Source organism: Elephas maximus, chromosome 7, assembly GCF_024166365.1.
Source record: "Elephas maximus indicus isolate mEleMax1 chromosome 7, mEleMax1 primary haplotype, whole genome shotgun sequence".
Lineage (NCBI taxonomy): Eukaryota > Metazoa > Chordata > Mammalia > Proboscidea > Elephantidae > Elephas > Elephas maximus.
This window is the reverse complement of record NC_064825.1, coordinates 12,539,787-12,563,650: the sequence shown is the minus strand read 5'-3', so window position 1 is coordinate 12,563,650 and position 23,864 is coordinate 12,539,787. Positions and strand designations below refer to the sequence as shown.

Sequence of the window (23,864 nt, the reverse complement as noted above, 5' to 3'; positions counted from 1 at the left end):
AAGACTTCATCTCACATACTTTGGACATGTTATCAGGAGGGATCAGCCCCTGGAAAAGGACATCATGCTTGGTAAACTAGAGGGTCAGTAACAAAAAGAAAGAGGAAGACTCTCAATGAGATGGATGTACAGTTACTGCAACAGTAGGCTCAAACATAGCAATGATTGTGAGGATAGCACAGGACCCAGCAGTGATTCATTCTGTTGTACACAGGGTCGCCATGAGTCAGACCCGACTCGTTGGCACCTAACAACTTGATAAACCTAATAAAATTCTAATTTCCTTGACATAAAAATCCCATATTACTCTCTTTGCTTTTCCACCCTATCCAACACAGCTTAGTATTTGCTAATTTGACCCTAAAAAAACAAACAAAACCCCAAACCCATTCTCCATTGAGTCTATTCCAACTCATGGTGACCCCATATGTTATAGAGTAGAACTGCTTCTTGGCTGTAATCTTTATGGAAGTAGAACAATAGGCCTTCCTTCTGCAGCCCTGCTGGGTGGGTTTGAACCGCGAAGCTTTAGGCTGGTAGTTAAACGCAACCTGTTTGCACCACCCAGGGACTTAATTTGACCCTACCCCTCTTTTTTTTTTTTGGTTATTTAATCACTAAACTGTGGAAAATGGAAGGAGACCACATCGCAAACTCCAAACCATGACCTTCTTTTCTTAGTTCCAGATTTCACAGCAAATCTCTGGTCTAACTTGGTGGTGTTTTTTTGTTTTGTTTTGTTTTTTTAACCCAGATGGACAATCTTTGCTTTTGATACATTTAGGCTGAAAATCACCATCTTACTAAGGCTCTTCTATTAACCCACATGTCCTGTTTTTTTTCCTTATCTCCTTTTGTTATCTCATATTCCCCATCTATTAAGCGTGGCAGTGATCAACTTTTTTTTTTATCTGTTTTTGTGGTGGTTATCTTAGCAGTTACACCATGCATCCTTGACTTTTTAAAGTCTAACATTAATGGGTATCTTCACATTCTTCAGTGCAGACTTGGAACATCTTAACTCCATGTACCCTCCATAGTGGATTGTATTTTCCAAAAATGGTTGCAACCATATTTTCAGTTTCACATGCTTTTCCAGTATTTTACCATTTCCCCAGCAAAAGGTAGACTCTATTTCTCCTCTTCTGGAAACTGGGCAGGTCATGGTGACTACCTCTACAGATAGAATGCAGCCGATATGAAGCTGCATGGCTTCTGGGGTCAGTGGCTATTACCAAAGGTAACGCGATCCCAAACGTTGAACTTACCTCTCTGGATGTTCATTTCTCCTAGATTCTCACTGCCTCATGAGTTCTTCCATGCCATCAAACACGTTAGTTTTTTTTAGTCATGTCTGATTTCTATTTTCTCAGATATTTTAGCTTTCCTCTACAGGAAGGCTGGATCTGGTCAAAACTTTAACATTAGAATAGAGAGTTATATGTGTACCAGGCAGAGAAAATTCTGTTGGATATTAATTTCTTCCTTTCCCTTATTAATACATGAGTTTTTATTTGCATTCACAGTAAATAACATTTTAGATTCCTTTTGCATGTTTTATCCCATTATTTCTATATTTTGCTATGTTTGCTGACAGATTACTGACTTGAATATACTGTATAGTATGATTAGCAAGGCTACTGGGCTGTTGAGCAAATTAGGAGAGGCATCAAATTTCTCAAGCCAAACCTATGATGGACATTAGTTGCTGGCACTGATATCAGCCCAAAAGCCTTCATGTGGATATGCTGGAAATCACAAGATTGAGGTCATCGTCATTACAACTTCCTGCACGACAGTGACGACAGCCAAGAAGCACATTAATACCAGGTGTCAAAGTGGCTGCCGTAAAGCAAACCTCGAGAGGTACGTGAGTTAAAAATATACATATATGTCAAGTTCCCTGTGGCAGGATGCACAGTAGAAAGGATGCAAAAGCATGTACATAATCATTACTAACAAGAAGTGTTAAGTGCCAGGGTTGCCATGAGCTGGAATTCACTCCACAGCCACTGGTTTTTTTTAGGGCGGTGGCAGTGGGCATGGAATGTAGTGAAGGGGTTTACTCTATAGTTGGCAGCCCGGCAAACAGGACTTGCTGATGAGCTGGCTGTGAGAATGAGGAAATGGGAAATTAAGGTTATCTCCAAGGCTTGGGGCCTGAGAAACAGACAGCTGTGCCATTGCTAAAGATGGGGAAAGCTGGGGGGGGGGGGGGTGGGGGCAATGAGGTCATGAAGGCAGTACAAATGTCGGGCAGCTGGACTTAACGGGAGCCAAATTTGATATGTGTCAAAAAATTAATATAAACACAAGAATTTGGATGTGATTTCACGGGGCTTAAAACCTTCTTGAAGTCCATCCTTGCCCATCCTCGAATTCTGAGCTGGATGTGAGGCCCGGTTATAGATGTTCCCAAACTATGCGTCCCGGCACAGTGGCATAAGTAGGGTATGTGAAACCCACTGTAGAAAATACTCTCATACTGAAGAAACTAATTACTGTTTTAATCTCACAGGAAAAGTTCACTACTGTGTTAGAATGACTCCAGACAACTTACCAGACGTGCATCACTTGTGGGAGCCCTGTGAGGACCCCTGAAAGCGACTTGGACAGAAGCAGGTGTGTCATCAGATCCCTGTACCATTCAGGCGGTGGACGCTATTAGGAAGCATTAATTGACTAAAGTCCAAGTACTTTTTTCTTAAATTTTCCTTAATTTGTCCACTTGTTATTTGAAATAAAGTAAACAAGTAGGGGGGACAAAAGGTCTTATGTGCCAAACTGAATTATAGTTCTAAACACAGGGAAAAAAAATTACACTGTTTTGGATAGACAAATTATTTAGAAAAGAAAGCTCTTGATAATCTTATCAATTATAGGACAAGGATGTCTTTGGTACTCAGCTAAGATTTAACTGTCAAATACAGAGAACCTACTATGCCCAAGTAAAAGTTGGGCTGTGACCCACTCATTGTCTTTAGAGCTGTTCATAGAATATTAAGAATACCACTACATTTTTATGGACTTTGTATAATTTTACTTGATAGCAAGTAAAATTTTAAACATATCAAAATATTCAACTCATGCTTTCTTTCTGGAACATTTTTATATTTATATGATGCTTTAAATTCCACTCAAATGCCAACTTCTTCCATAAAACTTTCTCTGATTTTCCCAGATGTAAGCAATTTCCGAACTCTAAAATTTCTTTTATATTTCCTATGGAACCTAACACACTTGTGTCTTTGCTGGCTATATGAGTTAAATTTCCTTTAGGATAGCAACTATATCTTACCTATTGTCTTATTCTCCTCAGTGTTCTTGCACATGGAAAACCATCAATAGTTTCTGCATGAGTAAATTTTGCTAACCTTAAAGTCAAGCTTTTAAAATAAAGGGAATAAAAAGACTATTACAGAGGTTTTAAAACAATCCAGTCAATTTTCCCCTTAGCTTTGAAAATACAAGATTATATCCTAGAGTATATAAGCCTTTGCAAACTCTTAGGTATATCATAAAATGGGAAAAAAAGACAAACAAATTAACCAAAAGTTAAATTTTGTTGTCCCGCATGTGAGTAGCTATTATAAGCAAGGTTATTCTGCTTCATTTAATATTAAAAATAATTATACAATTAAAAATAATTATATAATATCCTAATTGTATTTTATTTTTTAAGTGAAAAAATCAGACCCAGGGGAGAAACCTACACTGGCCACTGAGTTGGTGAGCAAAGCTGACAGGCTTGATACCCAGGTTTTCCCATTTCTTCTCAGATACGTATTTTGCTATACCACGGGCAACTCTCAGTTTACTTTGTGAAAAATATGTATTCTTTTTTACTGGTTATACAGCCAGACATCATAATTGCTGAATAATATATAAGGTACAGAAAAGTATGACATAGTCCTTTAATGTATCATATAAGGAACACTGTTAAAGCTTTGGTGCATTTCCCTCTGACCCTTCTGATTACATATGGAGACAGGAAATTAGTATACTGTACATAACCGTGTATTTTGATTTTTTTCAAATTTTATAAGAATTCCCAAATTACTAGAACCTTGAAAACTAATTTTTAATGTTTGTTTAATGTCTCAAATTATGACTGTACCCCCAATTCATTTATATTATCATACAATTTTCCCTCAACCATTTGAGGATATCAATTTACCTTCATTAAGTAATAAATTTCTCAGATCCAACAAAATCTCCTTCTGTATTTTCTGTTCTATCCTACTGGTCTAGTTTTGTTCTAGTACAAAAACTGCCTTAATTATAGACATCTTAGTGCATGGTTTAGTGTCTGGTATGTTAGCCAGCCACTCCCTATCGCTCTTTCTTCACATGATTTTTCTGGCTATTCCTTTTTTCCCCTCAAATTAATTTTATAACTAACTTGCCTGGCTCTAGAAATTTGTAGAAACTACACAACACATTGCTATATAACCAAAAGGTCAAATCACAATGGAAATTAGAAAATAATTTGAGGTAAATAAAGTCACAACATACCAAAACTTTTGAGATGCTGTGCTTAACCTACTGAGAGGAAAATTTACAGCTATTACTGGCAATAAAGAACAAAAATCTCCAGTCAATAACCAAACTTTCCACCCAAAGACACTGAAAAAGAAGAGAAAGCTAAACCTAAGTCCAGCAGAAGGAAGGAAATAAGAAATTAGAGTGAGAATAATTGAAACAGAAAAGAGAAAAAAAAAATCAAAATTAAGTTATTTGAAAATATTAACAAAGTTGGCAAACCTTTAATTAGACAAATCACATTTAACCAAATTCAATCATTGGGACATTATCTAAGAATGATGATTTCATAGCCCTCATTTTGCTTTGTATTTTTAATTTCATCAGGAAAAATGACACATGAGACCACAACGCCTACAAAAACAGATTCTGAAAATTTCTTCTTTTAAAGCACAACAAAAATTAGCAAAAAAAAAAAAAAAAAAAGCATAATTCAAAAGCCTTCACACACATACCCAACAAGCAGGATTTCTCTTTTGCTGTCTCTAAACTGAACCATGTTCCAGCTGAATGCCACATCATCTAGAGCAGCAGCATACTGACTGCAGTTCTCTTTGGCTAACAATGAGATAATGCTATCCTGATTTTTCATTTCTGCTTTTTACATTAGGAGCCCAGATGGTGCAGTTAAGAGCTATGGCTACTAAGCAAAAGGCTGGCAGTTTGAATCCACCAGCCACTCCTTGGAAACACCATGGGGCAGTTCTACTCTGTTCTATAGGGTCACTATGAGTCAGAATCAACTCGACAGTAATAGGTTTGGCTTTTTTTTTTTTTTAACATCATGTGAGTGTATATTTAAAGTTCTGTTTGAAGTCATCCATAATTCTCCCTTTTTATATCGATGTTGTGCTTGTTATTGTTGTTAGTTGCAGTAGTCAACTCTGACTCATGGCAACCCCATGTGTGCAGAGTAAAGCTTTAAGTAATTCACACACAATTTAGTATTCCACTTTTTTAACCTAATACTATATCAACATTTAGAAATTATTTTCACAGTTGTCATTTTAATGACAGTATTTATTTTATCAAATTCCTTTAATCATCATTAAGGAGTTATCAGAAGAGGTAACCCAATGACCAAATACGAACTGATTATTAAAACTACACTAACCAAAAGAAACACCTGGTCTCAAATGTGATCTTTACATACCTTAAAAGTAAAGACAATAATTCATGTTCAGTGCAAGGAATACAAGCAAATTCAGAAGCACAGCTCTCCTTACCTTTATAAGGGCTAGCTACAAATTAAACGTGGACTCTGAGTATTAAATACAGAAGGCTGCACTTGAAAAACATAGTTGCTCCTCTCTTTGTGCTATGAAAGACCATGTATGTAAAATTTAGGCTTAGCTGTGAAATTTTAAATGCATCTTTATTAATAGGCCTAACGACTCAATTTTACCACCCAACCATTAAGCCAATGCCACATATCTTAAAAGGTTTTGTTCAGAAAATCCCATTTTTCCAGGTACCAGCTTCTATATTAGCTAAGGCAACATTAACTGCTACAAGAAAATTTTAAAAATGGTTAATGGCTCTAACCTTACAGAAGTTTATTTGTTGCTCTCATAAAGCCTAAATAGGTGTTACTGATGGATTGGAAATACTCCTATCAGGGGCCGAGGCTCCTTCCCCCCTGTGGCTCCAACATCTTCAACATGCGGCTTCCAAGGTCACTATGCTTGTCTGCATCAAGGCACACAAGGGAAAAGAGCATGCATTGTGCGAAGGGTTTAAGAATGGCTTCCATTCACATTCCATCACCTATATAACTCAGTCGACTGATCACTAAAAAGAAGGCTTGAAATGTAGCTGAGCCATCTGCCCTGAAGGAGAAAGTCTAGCCAGTCCAGCCAGTCTTTGCTACACTTTTGTTAGCAGCTGTTTTTTGTTTACTGTATTCAAATAATAAAATTTTATTTCTTTAAATGGGTCTAGAAAATTTGGACTTTTCACTAATTAGGGCTGGTCTTCGATCAATTAAGGTAAATTTAGAAATAATGCATTAAAATGCCCAAGAACATTATTTTCAGTCTTTGAAAACTGGAGAACAATGAAAATGCAAAGGAGCTAAAAGGAGTAAGAATGTAAAGAACGCAAATATGAAATCTAATGACCTATAATTATGACTAATCCAATTACTCATATGAATACATATGGCAGGTTTTGCTTCTCAGTTGTGTTATTTGTATAATCAAAAGCTGATTTCATAAACTATATAAGATGCTTATCTTGAAAGAACATTCTTACGCTAATTAATTCATACAATTCTCTTGAGTTTACACAACGTTACCTCAAATTTTTTATTTGAGACAGGATGGACGAGAAAATAGAGGTTTTCTAGAAAGCCACAAAGGGAAGCAGCATGTGGCTCCCAGTACCACATTCACAACAAATAAACTTTCCCTCCAGAAAGGAATCAACTGAATTCTTTCTTTTTCAATGTTGGTAGAAATGCAGTGACAAACTGAAATTAAACTGATAAATGAAGAAAACACGCACAAGTACTTTAAAATGGGTATATAAAATTGCAACAGAATCAATATTCCAAATATGCATAATTTTCTCTCAAATAACAAAATTCCTGTGTAGAATTATTGAATAACAAAAGCTTAGTCTGTGAGAAATTGTATTCATTTTCTAGTTCACTGCACTAGTATTTATATATATACACATATTGAATTTCAGTATACAGTCTGTTGTTGTTAGGTACCATCAAGTCGGTTCTGGCCCACAGTGACCCTGTGTACGAAACATGTACCCTATGTACGAAACACTGCCCGGTCCTGCGCCCTCCTCACGCTTGTTGCTGTGCTTGAACCTACTGTTGCAGCCACTGGGTCAATCTGTCTCGTTGAGGGTCTTCCTCTTTTACGCTGACCCTCTACCAAGCATGATGTCCTTCTCCAGGGACTGATCCCTCCTGATAACATGTCCAAAGTGTGTGGGATGTAGTCTTGCCATCGCTGCTTCTAAAGAGCATTCTGGTTGTACTTCTAAGACAGATTTGTTTGTTCTTTTGGCAGTCCATGGTGTATTCAATATCCTTCACCAACACCACAATTCGAAGGAGTCAGTTCTTCTTTGGTCTTCCTTATTCATCATCCAGCTTTCACATGCATATGAAGTGACTGAAAACACCACGGCTTAGGTCAGGCACACCTTAGTTTTTAAGGTGCCGTCTTTGCTTTCTAACACTTTAAAGAGGTCTTTTGCAGCAGATTTGCCCAGCATAAAGATTGAACAGGTATGGTGAACGGGTACAACCCTGACACACACCTTTCCTGACTTTAAGCCACTCAGTATCCCCTTGTTCTGTTGGAATGGCTGCCTTTTGATCTATGTACAGGTTCCTCATGAGCATAATTAAGTGTTCTGGAATTCCCATTCTTTGCAATGTTACCCATAATTTATTATGAGCCACACAGTCAAATACCTTTGCACAGTCAATAAAACACAGGTAAGCATCTTTCTGGTATTCTCTGCTTTTAGCCAGGATGCATCTGACATCAGCAATGATATCCCTGGTTCCACGTCCTCTTCTGAATCCGGCTTGAATTTCTGGCAGCTCCCCGTCAACACAATGCTACAGCCGCCTTTGAATGATCTTCAGCAAAATTTTACTTGCGTGTGATATTAACGATAGTTTGATAATTTCTGCATTTGGCTGGATCACCTTTCTTTGGAATAGACATAAATATGGATCTCTTAAAAAAAAAAGTACAATCTGGGGTGTTTACTAATATAAACTCATTTCATAAAATGCTATGTAATTAAACTATCCTTCACAATACTTGCTCTAGGAAATGGCTAATGCTCAGGTCTGCCTGCATGATATTGGTTACATTCTGTGAGTTGGGCAACCATTCTCGCCCTTCTTTTCTAAGTTGTTCCTCCCCCCGTAACATAAATCCATTGCCCCCTAAGGTTCCTATCTAATCTTTCCAGTTGCTGTTGTCACTTTAGCCCCATATAGACAGTTCTTACAAGAGCATAATGCTCAAAGCAGACTTTTTTTTTTTTTTTTTTACCAGTTAAACTATTTGGTTTTAAGAATATTTCAGGGAATATGTCTGGTTTAAAATTTAAAGATTACCTCAGGGCAACAGTTTCAGGGGTTCATCCAGCTTCCACGCCTCCAGAAAGCCTAGAGTCCATAAGAATTTGACATTCTTTTCTGTATTTTCCCCCTTTTGGTCAGGATTCTGCTATAGAATCTTTGATCGAAATGTTAGTAATGGTAGCTGGGTACCAACCAGTTTCTTTTGATCTCATAGCAAAAGAGGCAGTTGTTCATGGTGGCAACCGGCTACACATTTCATCTCCTCTTCCTATTCCTGACTCTTCCCTCTTCCTCTGTTGCTCCGCGTGAATAGAGATCAATTGTGCCTTGGATGGCTGCTTGCAAGCTTTTTACAATGGAGCTTGAAGACATGCTACTGAAATAAGTCAATCACAAAAGGACAGATATTGTACAACCTCACTTTTATAAAAAGGCAAGAAAAGGCAACTGTAAAGAGAACAAAGTTTATTAGTGGTCACCAGGGGTGGGAGGGAGGGAGAAAGACGGAGTTAATGGTGATGGAAAAATTGCATTAAGTGTAGTGTTGCACAGCTGGTTATTTTAATTGCTGTCAAGAAGATGCACATCTGCAAAAAGCTGAATTGGCAAAAGTTTTGTGATATAAATATTCACAACAATGACCAAAAAAAAAAAAAAAAGAGTAGCTGCTGAAGTTGCTTATGTACAACCAAAAACCTCATGGATTTGGTTCTTTGGTTTGGAGGTTTAGGGTCATGGTTTAGTGGGACATTCCAATTAATCAGCCTAATAATGTGTTTAGTGCCTCTGTTCTACCAGCAGAAATTTCTCAAAGGTCACATTAATGGTCCTTGGGACATTTCTGTGCCCTCTGACATCTGAAGATATTGCTTGAATTTTATTAAATGTTTCTTGATATCAGCACTTCTTTGGTAATTCCTCTCTTAGTTCTGAGAAATCCTCTTCAATTATGTGTTTCTAGAAACAGAATAATTTTGGCAGAGAAAAGTAAATTGATGTGTAACCTGCAGAAACTTCCAGAATACAATGATAAATAATATTATTTGAAATTCTTCCTGACTGATGCCAATGGTAGAGTCCTGAATCAGGTAGGAGACAAAGCAGGCCTTAGAAAACTGTCATCTTCTAAAAAGGTGCCAGTAAGATTTAATAATTCACTCAAATATTTACTGAGAGAAAATATTTCAGGTACTAGTCCTAGGAATGTACATAAGGACAAGCCGGGTTAACACCTCTCTTCTCAAATGTAGGTAGGCTGTGACAGTTTTGACAAACACAATACAGCAGAAATGAAGCAGTGCCAATCTCTCGGCCCAGGACCTAGCTGACTAGTAGCTTCCACCTAGTATCTCTTGGAACACTCCTTTGATGTGGTTGCTGTGGGGGAAGTCAGAAGCCACACAGCAAGTGTGACTACCCTGAAGTTTCTATACATGGATAGAGTATGATGCCAGCTAGTCCCTAGCTTTCCAGCCATCATTCCAGTCCAGGTGCCCACAAATGTGAGCAAAGGAGCCATTTTGAACATTCCAGACCCAGCATACACCATGTGATGAACAGAGGACCTAGACATACGGCCCAAATCATCTCCAGACATTCGAGCCACTCCACTGGGACCCCAAACATCATAGAACAGAGACAATTCACAAAACTGAGCACTGATCAAATTCCTCACTTATATAAGACTGTGAAACATAACAAAATAACTGTTATTATAAGGCACTAAGTTTTGGGTAACTTGTTAAGCAGCAATAAATAACTGGAACAGAAAGAAAATAAGGAGTTCAGGTTTGGATACACCTACTACAGATGCTGTGACAGTTAAGATTATGTGTCAGCTTGGCTGGGCCATGATTTTCAGTGCTTATATGTAATCACCCCCATGATGGGATCTATTGTGAGTAGCCAATCAGTTGAAAGGGAGTCGCCTTGAGCGTATGGCCTGCAAATCCAAATATAAATGGACGTTCTGGCTTTTGCCCTCTCCGGATTCTGCAGCTGCCTCCTGTTCATCTGACCTCTGGTTCTTGGGACTTCAGCCAGCAGCTTACCTGCCAATCTTGGGATTCATCGATCTTCACAGCCTGTGAGCTAGAGCCCTGCTCTTCAACCTGCCGGTCTTGAGTTCACCAGCCCCTGCAGCTACATGAATCAGGAGCAGCCCTGCGGTCTTGCCTGAAGATCTTGGAATCTGTTGATTTTCATAGCCCGTGAGTAAGAGCCCTCCTCTCCAACCTGCTGACCGTGGGTTCTCCAGCCCCTGCAGTTGTGTGAATCATGAGAAGCCTCTATCCTGATGCATGGACTTGGGACATTCCAGCCTCTATAATCGTGTGAGCCATTTCACTTATATAAACCTCTCTCTGTATATGTATTTACACTTTACTGGTTTTGCTTCTCTAGAGAACCCAGCCTAAGACAGATGCCTATTAGATATCTAAGTAGAGACGTCATGTTGATATTTGGATATATGAGTCTGGAGTTAGGGGAAGAGGTCCAGAATGAATATAATTTTGGGAAACATCCTCCTTGATCTATTCTTCCTTTTCCCATTTTCTTATTACCTTCTGACATTCTCTAGATTAATTATTTTGTCTGTTTATTGTCTTGGGAAACATCCTCCTTGATCTATTCTTCCTTTTCCCATTTTCTTATTACCTTCTGACATTCTCTAGATTAATTATCTTGTCTGTTTATTGTCTTTCCTTCCCTGATACAACATAAGCTCCTCAAAGACAGGGATTTTATTATTATTATTATTATTCACTAATGTATCCCATGCACCTAGAATAGTCCCTGGCACACAGTAGGCCCTCAAATATTTGTTGAAAAAATAAACCAGCTCATAAATGATAATTAATATTATTTTAATGTAGTGATTACCTTGAGAGTGAGTAGAGATGAGGTTTGAGAATAGGCATTTCAACATCTAGAGACTGAGTAGAGGAAGAGAACCAGAAAAGGAGACAGAAGACGTGCCGTAAGGAAGGATAAATAAGAGAAAGTATACTAGAAGCAAAGTGAGGAGGGTGTTTCAAGAAGGGTAGTGATTAGGTGTATCAATGATGCTGGGAGGTACAATATGGTGAGGATGATGCCTAACTTTACTGAGAACAGAAGGGGAATAGAAGAAACAGACTTCTTTTTTTATGAGTTTTGCTGTCAACTGGATAAGTGGCTAGAGGGGATGTGATGCCAAGGTTTGTTGTTTGAAAGATTAGATTTTTTTTTTTTTTTCAAATGGTAACAGGAATGATATTGTAGAGAAGTAAAAACTAACAATAAAGAGAGAGTGGAGACAATTTAGAAGGTGAGAAAGGATAAGACCCAGCATATAAATGAGTGGATTGGCCTTAGATAAGAACAACAAAATAATTTATCTACAGTTAACAAGCAGAAAAATAAAGTACATGGGTGCACATGCAGGTAGACAGATATGGTGGAAATTCTCTTTTGTTTGCTTCTATTTTCTCAGTAAAATATGAAACAAAGTTAACAGCTAAGAACGAAGAAAGAGGAGGTGGGAAATAATCCCTTAGCACTGTACTCCAGTACACCTGGGCACCTATCTTACTTCAGAAGTTATCATATTGAGCCATAATTATTTATGTACATGTCACTTTTTCCACGAAGCTGTAAAATAATTTAAGGCAGGGGAAGCGCTTTTTACCTTTGCACCACCAACACATAACACAGTGTTCTGCAGACAAATGTACTCAATGATTAACTCACTGATTGAAGGAATGACTGTTACTGGTTCCAAGACTTTGTAGCAAAGACAAGAGAGTTTGAAAACAGCAATAAATATAATGCCCTCAAGCTTCTATTTGATAAATATACTCAAACACAATTTGAAAATATTAAAACCATTAAGCTTCAATTTATACGTGAAATAAAAAGAAAATCACAGATAGAATGTATTTATCTTTTACACACACTAAGGATATACTGAGATGCTAATATTAAAGATAAACATATAGCATGTGAGTTACTCTGGAGGACGCATCACTACTACTCTAGGTATTCAACATTTTATGACAAAATGCCAAGGTTCAGCTTCCAAAAACCAACATCTTTCAAAGAGGATTATTATAAAAATAACTTTCTATTTAAAAAAAAGGGTAGGAGCGCCATATTTGGTAAGCATATGGTTTTATCTTGATGTCAAGTGTGAGAATAAATAAAAATCAAGTACCTTCAATGAAGTAGGATAATAGAATGTGCTCCTGATATTTGGAATGGTCGCATTATGTAAGATATTACAGTAATCAATACAAATGAAAAATAATGATTTGGATAAAATTTTTAATGTTCACACAAATACAGAACTATAAATTGTGTTATTTGGAACACTCGCTTTTAAAATCACCAAAATTCAAAGACACAAATAATAGTGGACATTATTAATAGAAAATCCAGAAATACAAATAAACTCAAATTTTGAATATGAGTTATATTTTCATTTTCATTTGATACTTTATTACTCTGGGGACTAACAAAAAGAACCGCAGTGATATCATATGCTCCTGGTTAAAAATTAAGAGCTATTCTGTAAAATCCTACGAAAAGAACTTTTGATTATTGCTGAATATGCCAAGTCCTATTCTAAAAAACACAAAAGAAGACAGTCAATAGACTTAACAACCTTGGAGCAGACTCAATTCCCTTTGAACCATTGCTTTCCTATGCTTACCAGATACCTCTTCAGAGAAACCCTCTTCTGTGATTAACTGAATAGGTACACAGGAATGTGCGCAGGCCATCCAATGTATCTGGTCTCACTCCCTGGTCACTGAAATGAAGTTCCCAGGAGCAGTAAGGGAAGAAACCACACAATCCAATGATGCATGCTTGTCAGTGACCCAGAGCCATCTGGTGCCACGGCTCTCTTTCCTATGACCTGAGGGCCAGTTATTTAGTTAGATGTGACAGAAATAAAACTGAAAGGGATCTGAAGAGGAAATAAAGAAAGGCAAGCCTCAACATTTTTTACTTTTGGTGAAGTCATATGGTTTCCACCACTGAGCAAACTGCAGGGCTTTCTTCCTCTGATCCTCAAAGCTTTCTTGGATTCTTTTCCTCCAAAGTCTTGGTTCTACATCCAGCATCCCACCAATGATTTCCTTTTAAAGAATGAGAAAAACACAAACCATGTATGTATAAATAATACTGAAAAAAAAAAAAAAAGAATGAGGCTATGTTTATTCTACTACTAAATATATTAAATGCTCAAATACTAGTTTCAAGTTTTAAAAATCTTGTTTTCAATTAGCTCTAACTATGCAAACCCTGTGACCCTAGGACTCCTGGCTGTGTCTCCTGTCATTTATCAATTTTGCTGCTTGTTAGCACATCTACCAGAGAGTAAGCAAAGGGGAGGAAGACAAGTAAAATTTAATTAATTTAGTTCTTATTAGCAGCTCAGGTAAACGGTTTGGAGAAAAAGTTAATCAACATGTAGCAATTATTAACTTTTAGTTGCTCAACTGCAGTGAATGTCAGGTAATGTTTTCTCTGCTACCCAGTATACTTATATATATAAGCCAGTTTCTTCTGCTACTAGCTGGAGATCTTTTTGCAGGAAATAAAAATCACATCTTCATACTAATGTAAGTATACCTAGAATTAAAAATTATAAATCACCTTCATTTAAAAAGTCATATTTCTACTAAACCCAAAGCTAAGAAGCTTCCTGAATACAACCAAACACTTCGAGGGACAGAGTAGCAGGGGCAGGGGTCTGGGGACCATGGTTTCAGGGGATGTCTAGGTCAACTGGCATAACAAAGTTTATTAAGAAAATGTTCTACATCCCACTTTGGTGAGTGGCATCTGGGGTCTTAAAAGCTAGCGAGCAGCCATCTAAGATGCATCAGTTGGTCCCAACCCACCTGGAGCAAAGGGGAATGAAGAACATCAAAGACACAAGGAAAATATTAGTCCAAAAAACAAAAAGGGCCACATAAACCAGAAACTCCATTAGCCTGAGACCAGAAGAACTAGATGGTGCCTGGCTACCACCAATGACTGCCCTGACAGGGAACACAAGAGAGAGTCTCTGATGGAGCAGGAAAAAAGTGGGGTACAGAGCTCAAATTCTAGTACAAAGACCGGACTTAATGGTCTGACTGAGACTGGAGGAACTCCAGAAGACATGGCCCCCCAACTCTCTGTTAGCCCAGAACTAAAGCCAATCCAGAAGCCAACTCTTAAGATAAAGACTAGACTGGACATAAAATGATACTCGTGAAGAGTATGCTTCTTATTTCAAGTAGATACATGAGACTAAATGGGCAGCTCCTATCTGGAGGCAAGATGAGAAGGCAGAAATGAATAGGAGCTGGTTGAATGGACATGGGAAATCCAGGGTGGAAAGGAGGAGTGTACTGACATATTACAGGGATACCAACTAGGGTCACATAGCAATGTGTGTATAAATTTTTGTATGAGAAACTAACTTGAGCTGTAAACTTTTACTTCAAGCACAATTAAAAAGAACGATAAAAAAGTCATATTTCTAAACCCCGAAAGGAATGACTTTTTGATTGTCTCCTTACTATTCTGGATCATTCCCTTCATGATCTCCCTCCTGTGTTGCTATCTACAAAAATGGATCAAATTCATGCATGTAAGTATCCATGTACAGAAAGATAATGGGGGAGACTTAAAACGCTTGGGGGTGAGGGGTGTCGTAATACAGGAAAACATGGAGCTAAAGGTTGGAGTCTGCATATTGAAACTCTACTCGGCTGTGAAGTGGGACCTTGCACAAATCACATAATCTTTTTAAGATGTAAGTTCTTCTTCACTCAACAAATATACCATAGGAGCCTACTATGCACAAGGTAAATGCCAAGTATTGTAGGAGATACAAAGATAACATACATTTATTTGCCTTCAGAGAGTTCTTAATAAAATCTAGAATTATGGTGGGAGCCGGAATAATAATCCAGCTATGCAAAGGTCTGTCTTATAAAACAGAATAAGTTAAACGTCAAAGCAGATTCTTCAAAGCAGAATCAAGAAAAAGATTCCATTTGTTGGATGAATTGGGAAAAGCTTCAAGGAAAAGCGAGGCTGCAATCATTGGGAAAGGGAAACAGGAAGTAAAGGGACTGCAACAGATGGCAGAAGACATCAAAAGGAATGGGCAAATTTAGGTAAAGTTTAAGAGTTTCTCAGCATCAGTCCAAGTAAGCAATGTAGTTTAAGAAAGCCTAGCTAATAATTAGCTTGAAACTGTCTCTATAAAACATCAAGTTTTATAGACAACATTACGTATATCCTATAGGATTGATTCTTGTTCTGTTACTCAAGCAGCCGTTAACACAAAGAGACCACCCCAATTATCTCTTCTTGTTCTGCAAGCAACTGCTTAGGTAGTAGGCTGAAGAGAGTTCTAGAATCCACAGGCTATTTCTTGAAAAGCAAGGGTTGGGGAAAATGGACCAGTGAAGCAATACTAACTGGGGAAATTTTCCTCCTAACCTTAAAACAGTATCATATAAACCATAATACATGGCATAATATTTGAAAGTGGGTCAGCCTCCCAGTTAAATTTGTTGTTGTTGTGTGTGTGCTGTTGCATCAATTCTGACTCAAAGCAACCCTGTGGACAGAGCAGAAATGCCCCATAGGGTTTTCAAGGCTGTAATCTTTATGGAAGCAGATTGCCACATCTTTCTCCCGTGCAGCTGCTGAGAGGTTTGAACCACCAACCTTTCAGTATGCAGCCAAGCACTTAACCACTGCACCACCAGGGCTCCTTCAATTAAATTTATACAAGTTAAAAAACAAAATTAAACAAAAAAACATTACTTCCTTTTCACCAGAATCAAATTCATTTTAAAATAAATCTAGAGTCATAGAACCTTCAGTTATAAAACCTACTGAATAACAATATGTTTGAGAGCAGTGAAAATAAATTTCTTTCTAGTTAACTCTTGAAAAAACAATCTGAAAATTTCTCAAACAAGTTTCTGTAATATCTTTCAACAACTCCAAGATGCATATGATTCTTAGGTTTCTAGTTAACCCATTAAGGACAACAGCATGAACAGTTTTCAGTCCAAACCTCTGGAGCTGAGATTCCTCCTGACACATTCTCATTCATTTGTAGAAGAGGCTCTTATACAGGAGATGAAAGTGGGAGACAGGGGCCGCGGAAGGGAGCACCCTCAGCAGAGTTCATTAAGGTCCCCCTTACTTAGAGGAACTAGCTACATAGCCATTATATAAGCAGAAAGGCTTGAGCTATACTAATTTAAAAGGTCATTTCTAAATCTGTTATGCCTAGACTTCTTCTGACTGCTTCAGTTGCTGCATTAATTTCATTACAATCCTTGATACTAACTTATACAATTCCCAAATACTTCCACAGACTTTTAGTTTAAGGACCGATACCCCCAGAAGGCAATCTGTAGTAATGGAAAAAAACCTGACAATTGCAATAAGCTGTAGGCTCTAATGTCTGCCCAGAAACTCTCTGTGTGAAATGAGTCATATATTCTTCTGGGGCTCTATTTTGCTTAACTATAAATGAAGAGGTGAGATCATTTGTATTCTATATCCAACTCTGTCACTTGCTACTGCCATGATCCTGAAAAAGTTATATAACCTCTCTGTAGCTCAGTTTCTTCATCTATAAAATGAAGGCAAAAACAATACCTACATAATACAGCTACTGTGACCATTAAATGAGTGCTTAGAACAGTACCTGGAACACTGTAGACCCTTAATAAGTGTTAGCAATTATCATCACTCTCAGCTGGCTGACTTCAAAGGAAAACATTAGAGTAACTGTTGACACTGTTAACAAGTATTTGGTTTCAAAGTACCATTCCTGACTATTATAAATATTTTGAATCATTTTTACTAATAGTTTCTAGGTTTCCTTTCTACAAACTGAATCCAGCAGTATTCATCAACCTCACTGCAAACTGTGCCCAAAGTTTTGACCTTCCTTCAAAAGAAAAGGGCTATTAAATTACTAAACACAGAACTTTATCAAATTGTGAGCATACCTTTCCAAAGTAATGAGGGAATTTGTGTTGATCTTCAATGACATGAGCAAACCCTCCTTGGAGACCAAAATCCACAGAGAAATAAGGTAAGCCTCTGGGTACCTAAACAGATCACACATGAAAAATATGGAATCAGATCCGAAAATTATACTTAATCCCTTCTCTTGCTCTCTAACATAACCATATCCCCCAAGATAAAAGTATACAATGAATTTCCAACTCTAAAGATATGTAAGTAATGACCTAACTTTCTAAGCAAAACATTTCATTTTGGTAGCCTTTCAGCCTGATAGCTCTTCATAACATCTAGCAATTATAACCAAAACCAATTACTTTCTTGTCCTGAGGGAAAGCAGGAAAATAAAAGGTACCTATAATTTTTATGTAACAACAGGATATCTTTGAAAACTTATATTGTACAAATAGAGAACGAGGACATGCTTTCTTATATTACAATGCAGAACGGGAAAAGAAGTCTGGCCACATACTCAGAGCTTTGTTTACAATATTCCTGAGACTTTACCATAATTTATCAAAGATAAACTAAACCAGAATAACCACAGATTAAACTGGTGAGATGGGTAAAGCAATACTAAATTTACCAACCTCATTTCAAAATATCTCCAGGATTATTTATTACCTTTCCTTCTCCCCCGTCTCCCCCATTCTCTCTTTCTACACACATACACACACACAATGTATTTTAAACTATATCTTGACTTTCAGCCATAATTTCTTGCTTCCTCTATCAATTAAATAGATCTTGCAAGTTCTTCCTTCAAGTCCTACGTTTGTCACTGGAAATTATTCAAGTGGGTTGATGTACAGTAACATCTCTCCTCTCTAATCCTCTCATGGAGTCAGCATTTACTTATTGTGCCACTAAATCACATATTTCTACTTAACCATATATATTCTGCATTGTTTTCCCAAGAGGACAGGACATGGAAACGTGCAGTGTGGTATGGCGGAAAGAGAACGGTCATTTTGAAGTATTATAAAGAAATTAAAATTACAGCTTACAAAGGGTTCTTCATGTTACAGGCAAAAAAAAAAAAAAAAATTAGTTTATAAAATTGTACATGATATAAAACACAGAGAAATGGGTAACTATTTTTTTGCTTTATATATTTCTTCATTTCAATATGTATGACCTTGACAATTAGGAAAAAATAAAGTGAAAAAGAGACAAACAAGACTCTCATCACAGGTCTGATTCTTATAACTGTGTAACCTCAGGCGAGTCATTTAACATCTCTTGGTCTCATGAGAAATATGAGGAGCTCAGAGGTTTGCTATGAGGATCAAATAGAACAACGCATGTAAAGAACCCTGCCCAATTCTTGATACACAGGAATTATTCAAGCATTACTTTCATTTTTGTCTCCTACACAAGACTGCTTTATGCAAACCTGGTGGTCAGAGAAAAAAAAAGACGGAAGGCTCCTTCAGAACATGTGAAGCGTGATTCTGAATGCCCCAAAGGATGTTGCAGAACTACATTGACTAATAGTACTTCAAGAGAGAAATAACTTGAGAAATTTTTGAGGACGGTGCCCATACCTTCTGTTTGTACTATATGGTGGTAGGCAGAATGACCCCCTCCAGATGGCAATGTCCCAGTCTCCTATTTGCCACAAGTATGTCACTTTACATGGTAAAAGGGACTTTGCAGATGTGATTAAAGTTAAGGATCTTGAGATGGGGAGATTATCCCAGGTTATCCAGGTGGGCCCAATGTAATCAAAAGGTCCCTATAAGAGGGAGATGGGGATCAGGGCCAGAGAGATATTGGAGGATACTACCTTGCTGGCTTTAAAGATGGAGGAAGGCACCATGAGTCAAGAAATGTACGAGGCTTCTAGAAGCTGGATAAGACAAAGGAACAGATTCCCCCCTAGATCCTCCAGGATCTAGGCCTGCCAGCATCTTGATTTTAGCAGAACGAAACCCACTTCTGACTTCTGACCTCCAGAATGTTAAGATGATAAAACCAAAAAAACCAAATCCATTGCCATCGAGTCGATTCTGACTCATAGCGACCCTACAGGACAGAGTAGAACTGCCCCATAGAGTTTCCAGGAAGTGCCTGGCGGATTCAAACTGCCGACCCTTTGGTTAGCAGCCATGGTAGCACTTAACCACTACGCCACCAGGGTTTCAATTTGTGTTTTTTTACATTTGTTATGGCAGCAATAGGAATCTAACATATATATTAAGGCTCAACAACCTGTGGCATATTTGCCAAGATGGCACAATGAACACACGACTACTGTTACACAAAAGACAGTTGCTGCCGTGATCTTCTCCTCTGTTATCTCCGTGCAGGCTGCAAAAGGTACGACTTGCTGTCTTGCTGGAAGAGCTGCTATTGGCAGCCGTCACGAAGACTCTAGTATCAAAACGGATGTACACGTGGCACTTTCCTTTTCCTGCCTTGACTGTCAGAGGGAAATGAACTGGAATTGTGGTACCACCCTTTAAAGGTACTGACAGAATTACAGCAAAAAATTTGATTTACGGTTTAAAAGCATTAGTATCTGAATTTTTCTCTTTTAATATTCCCTACCTATTATTGTCCTTGGGTTTGAAGGTATGGATCTTAGTTATCTAGTGTTGCTATAAGAGAGATACTAGAAATGGGTGGCTTTAACAAACAGGAATTTATCTTCTCACAGTTTAGGAGGCTAGAAGTCCAAACTCAGGGTGCCAGCTCCAAGAGAAGGCTCTCTCTCTCTGTCCGCTCTGAAGGAAGGTCCTCATCTCTTTTGAGCTTCTGCTCCTGGGCAGTCTTCATGTGGGTTGGCATCTCTCATTCCCCATCTGTGATTGCTCACTTGCTTGTTTAATCTCTTTTATGTGTCAAAAGAGATTGATTTAAGATACACCCTACACTAATACTGTCTCATTAACATAAAGAAAACCCATTCCCAAATAGGATTATAACTATAGGTGTAGGGGTTAGGATTTACAGAACATATTTTGGAAAACATAATTCAATCCATAACAGAAGATCTCTAGATAAATCGGAATTTTTCCTTGATAAGGACTTTTCTTTTAAAAATAAAAATCATTCCCTAAGTATTTCATATGCTTTTTCAATTGCTATAACCAAAAATTGAACCCGATGCCATCGAGTGAATTCAACTACAGTTACTATAAAATTAAACTAAAAAAAATTTTTTTTAAAGTTCAGGAAGAATTCTCATGAAATCTTAATGAAACAGCCTTGTGAAAAATGACCACTTTTCATGCCAAGTTGTTTAATATTATGCAACTCCTCTCCAATGAGCATTCTGATCTGTTTACTTCTCTCCTTCCACTATGCTGCAGAAAATTCAAAAGATCCAGAAGAAGTAAATAAAATAAGCAAAAGAAGGCAAGCGTATACTCTCAAAAATATAAATTCAACAAAGAAGAGAAATGAATTGCAAATGTATGAAACACTATTATAAGCCAAGAATCTACTCAGTGGGAAAAAAAGAAGTCACCCCTCCCCCAGTGAAGTAAGCAAAATACCTTAAAAACTAGCAAGGACACAAAAAAAAAAAACAGGGCTTTAAAAAAAAAAAAGCGTAATGAGATTCTTTCAGAAGTAAAACTAATGTCAAAAAACTTAACGGCATTTCATTTCTAGCTCTGAAACACTTTTAACATTTTAAAGAGACACTAGAAAGCTTGTTAACCTAAAAAGTGACCTCCTTTGGACTTATTCTTATACTCAAATTCTCTTTACAATTGCATTCACATAATTATAGAATTCCAGCACTAAAAGGGACATCAAGATGTCATCTGGCTCATTCCCCATCACTGTGACTCTCAAATGGCCTCAGATACAAGACTTAGTAAAGACTATCTTTGGAACATTTTAAAATTGAACATACAATCACCATTCTTACAAGGATCAGTACCTGCTTCTTATTTTTCCTTATTGATTAAGACCTCCTGGCTACTCAATTATTTATCCAAGTCTTAGAAAACAAACAAAAAACAGTAAATACTACATGGTTCACTGGTGAGAATAAATGCATATACAGTATAGCAAATGGGTAATAACAAATTTCTCTATAAATTCTTATTTTGAACTATTAACTGCCATTAAAATCATGTTCTGACAAAACAAGACTAAAGGGGTGCACCAGCCCTGGGGCAGGCACTAGAAGGCAGGAGGGAACAGGAAAGCTGGTAATAGGGAACCCAGGGTTGAGAAAGGCGAGTGTTAACACATAGTGGGGTTGTTAACCAATGTCATAAAACAATGTGTACTACATGTTTGATGAGAAGCTAGTTTGTTCCGTAAACCTTCATCTAATGTACAATTAAAAAAAAAAGAATCGTTCAAACTCGAAAAAAATAAATAAAATCATGCTCTGAAGGATACTAAATGGCATGGGAAATTATGATGATATGAAAAGTGAAAATCTTAGGCAAAAAAAGTATCAAATTATCATACCGTCTACAGGTTCATAAGGTTCAAAAGCATATAGGATATTCACAATTTTGTTTTGTGTTTTAATATGTTGTTGGCTCATTTCACCAGCACAGAAAGAGAAAAAACTCTGTAGACAATGTTGTACCTCTGATTTAAAACTGTGTACCTTCAACAATGTAATGAAATTTTAATACATTGACTGGGATACAGTAAGTTTAATAAAGAATCCTATCAGTCACATGTATCGGGAGAATGGCTTCACATAAGAGGAAATGGGGGAGAAATATTTTAGTGACATCTACTAGAACAGAAGCAAATAAAACCAAACCTGTTGCCACTGAGTTGATCCCGACTCATGGCAACCTTACAGGACAGAGTAGAACTGCCCCATAACAGTTTCCAAGGCTGTAATCTTTAAGGAAGCAGGCTACCACATCTTCCTCCCTTGGAGCGGCTGTGGGTTAGAACCATTGACCTTTCAGTTAGCAGCCGAGTGCTTAACCACTGCGCCCCTAGGACACGTCTACTAGAACAGGGATAGGTAAACTTTTTCTGTGAAGATACAGACTGCAGACTATTTTAGGCTTTGCAGATCATGCCGTCTCAGTTGGACTATTCAATTCTGCCCTTGTAGCATGAAAGCAGCCATAGACAATATATAAAAAAATGGATGAGGCTGTGTTCCAATAAAACTTTGTTTACACAAACAGGCAGCAGGGAGACGTGGCCTATAGACTGTAGTTGCCAACCCCTGCACTACAATATAAACTACACAAAGGCAGAGGTCTTCTTTGTTTCATTAACTATGTACAAAAAGCATCTAGAACAATGCCTGCTAAACAGTAGACTCTCAATACGTATTTGTAGAATAAACTGCTTCTTGAATAGGAAAAGAAGGATTTCAAACATCTATTAAATCTCTATTCCATTTAATTCATATTTCTAGAAAAGAAAGGTCATCACAGAAGTACTCAACTTATGTATACCTTACATCCAAAAGCTGACCGGAAAATTAAGATTAAACTATGAAACATGGTTAGACAAGTCTCCAAAAGAATAGTGAATCCATAACGTAATTCGATTGCTGTTTTATAGGAATATAACAGAGAAATTTTTTATAGGGAAGAGAAAATGAGTTCCAAATTCAAAATGGAGCCTCTAGGAAAAATTTCATCTTATTATTATCTCAGTACCACGAAGGCCCCTCTCACTACTTTTCCCACAGGGTATGAGAAGCCCATAAAAGGCCTCTCTTGGCAGATTCTAATGGTATCATAGCTGATAATACATAGCAGAGGGCTGGAAGGTCAGGAGGAAACATTCATTTGGGTAAACAAAGAAAAATCCTCTACAAACAAATGAGCATTTTTCTAGACCAAGAAGAATGAAAATAATTTCTTCTTTATTTGTGGAATCAGTTACTTTGCCTTTGGCCACTCATCCAAATGGTCTCTTTTTTAACTGAGATATGCAAATTAATGAAGATTCTGAACATTAGAGTATTTTCTTATATGAGGGGGAAAAATGATACTTACCGACTTCCTGATATCTTTTGAAGAGAGATCAATTAACTTCTTGTTCATGGACCACTCCTCATCAGATTCCATTATGGCTTTCTAAAAAATAACCATTTGTTAAATGAAAATATATAAGCAAATACAAAGAGACAGTTTAAAAATAAAGTCACATAGTGAATTAATTACATAATATACATGGTAGGTCATTATTTGAAACTGAAAACTTCTTCACTTTTTACAATTCTATCTTCAGTACAGATAATATTCTTTTGCTCATTCTTAAC

General features: G+C 37.3%; 1 protein-coding gene across 2 annotated transcripts in view; it reads right to left on the bottom strand.

Moving 5' to 3' along the window:
• Positions 1 to 12,953: 12,953 nt before the first annotated feature.
• The window catches only part of CWF19L2 (CWF19 like cell cycle control factor 2), a 160,953-nt gene continuing 150,042 nt past the window's right edge, over positions 12,954 to 23,864 (bottom strand). The window contains exons 16-19 of one of the 2 annotated variants that reach the window (XM_049889435.1): positions 23,599 to 23,679; positions 17,632 to 17,733; positions 13,602 to 13,731; positions 12,954 to 13,508 (exon numbers count right to left, since the gene is read on the bottom strand). In XM_049889435.1, coding sequence (XP_049745392.1) covers positions 13,387 to 13,508; positions 13,602 to 13,731; positions 17,632 to 17,733; positions 23,599 to 23,679 — 435 coding nt within the window. In that variant the 3' untranslated portion in view covers positions 12,954 to 13,386. Of the gene's footprint in view, positions 13,732 to 17,631; positions 17,734 to 23,598; positions 23,680 to 23,864 lie in introns of both variants that reach the window. The other variant, XM_049889436.1, reaches the window with a different exon arrangement.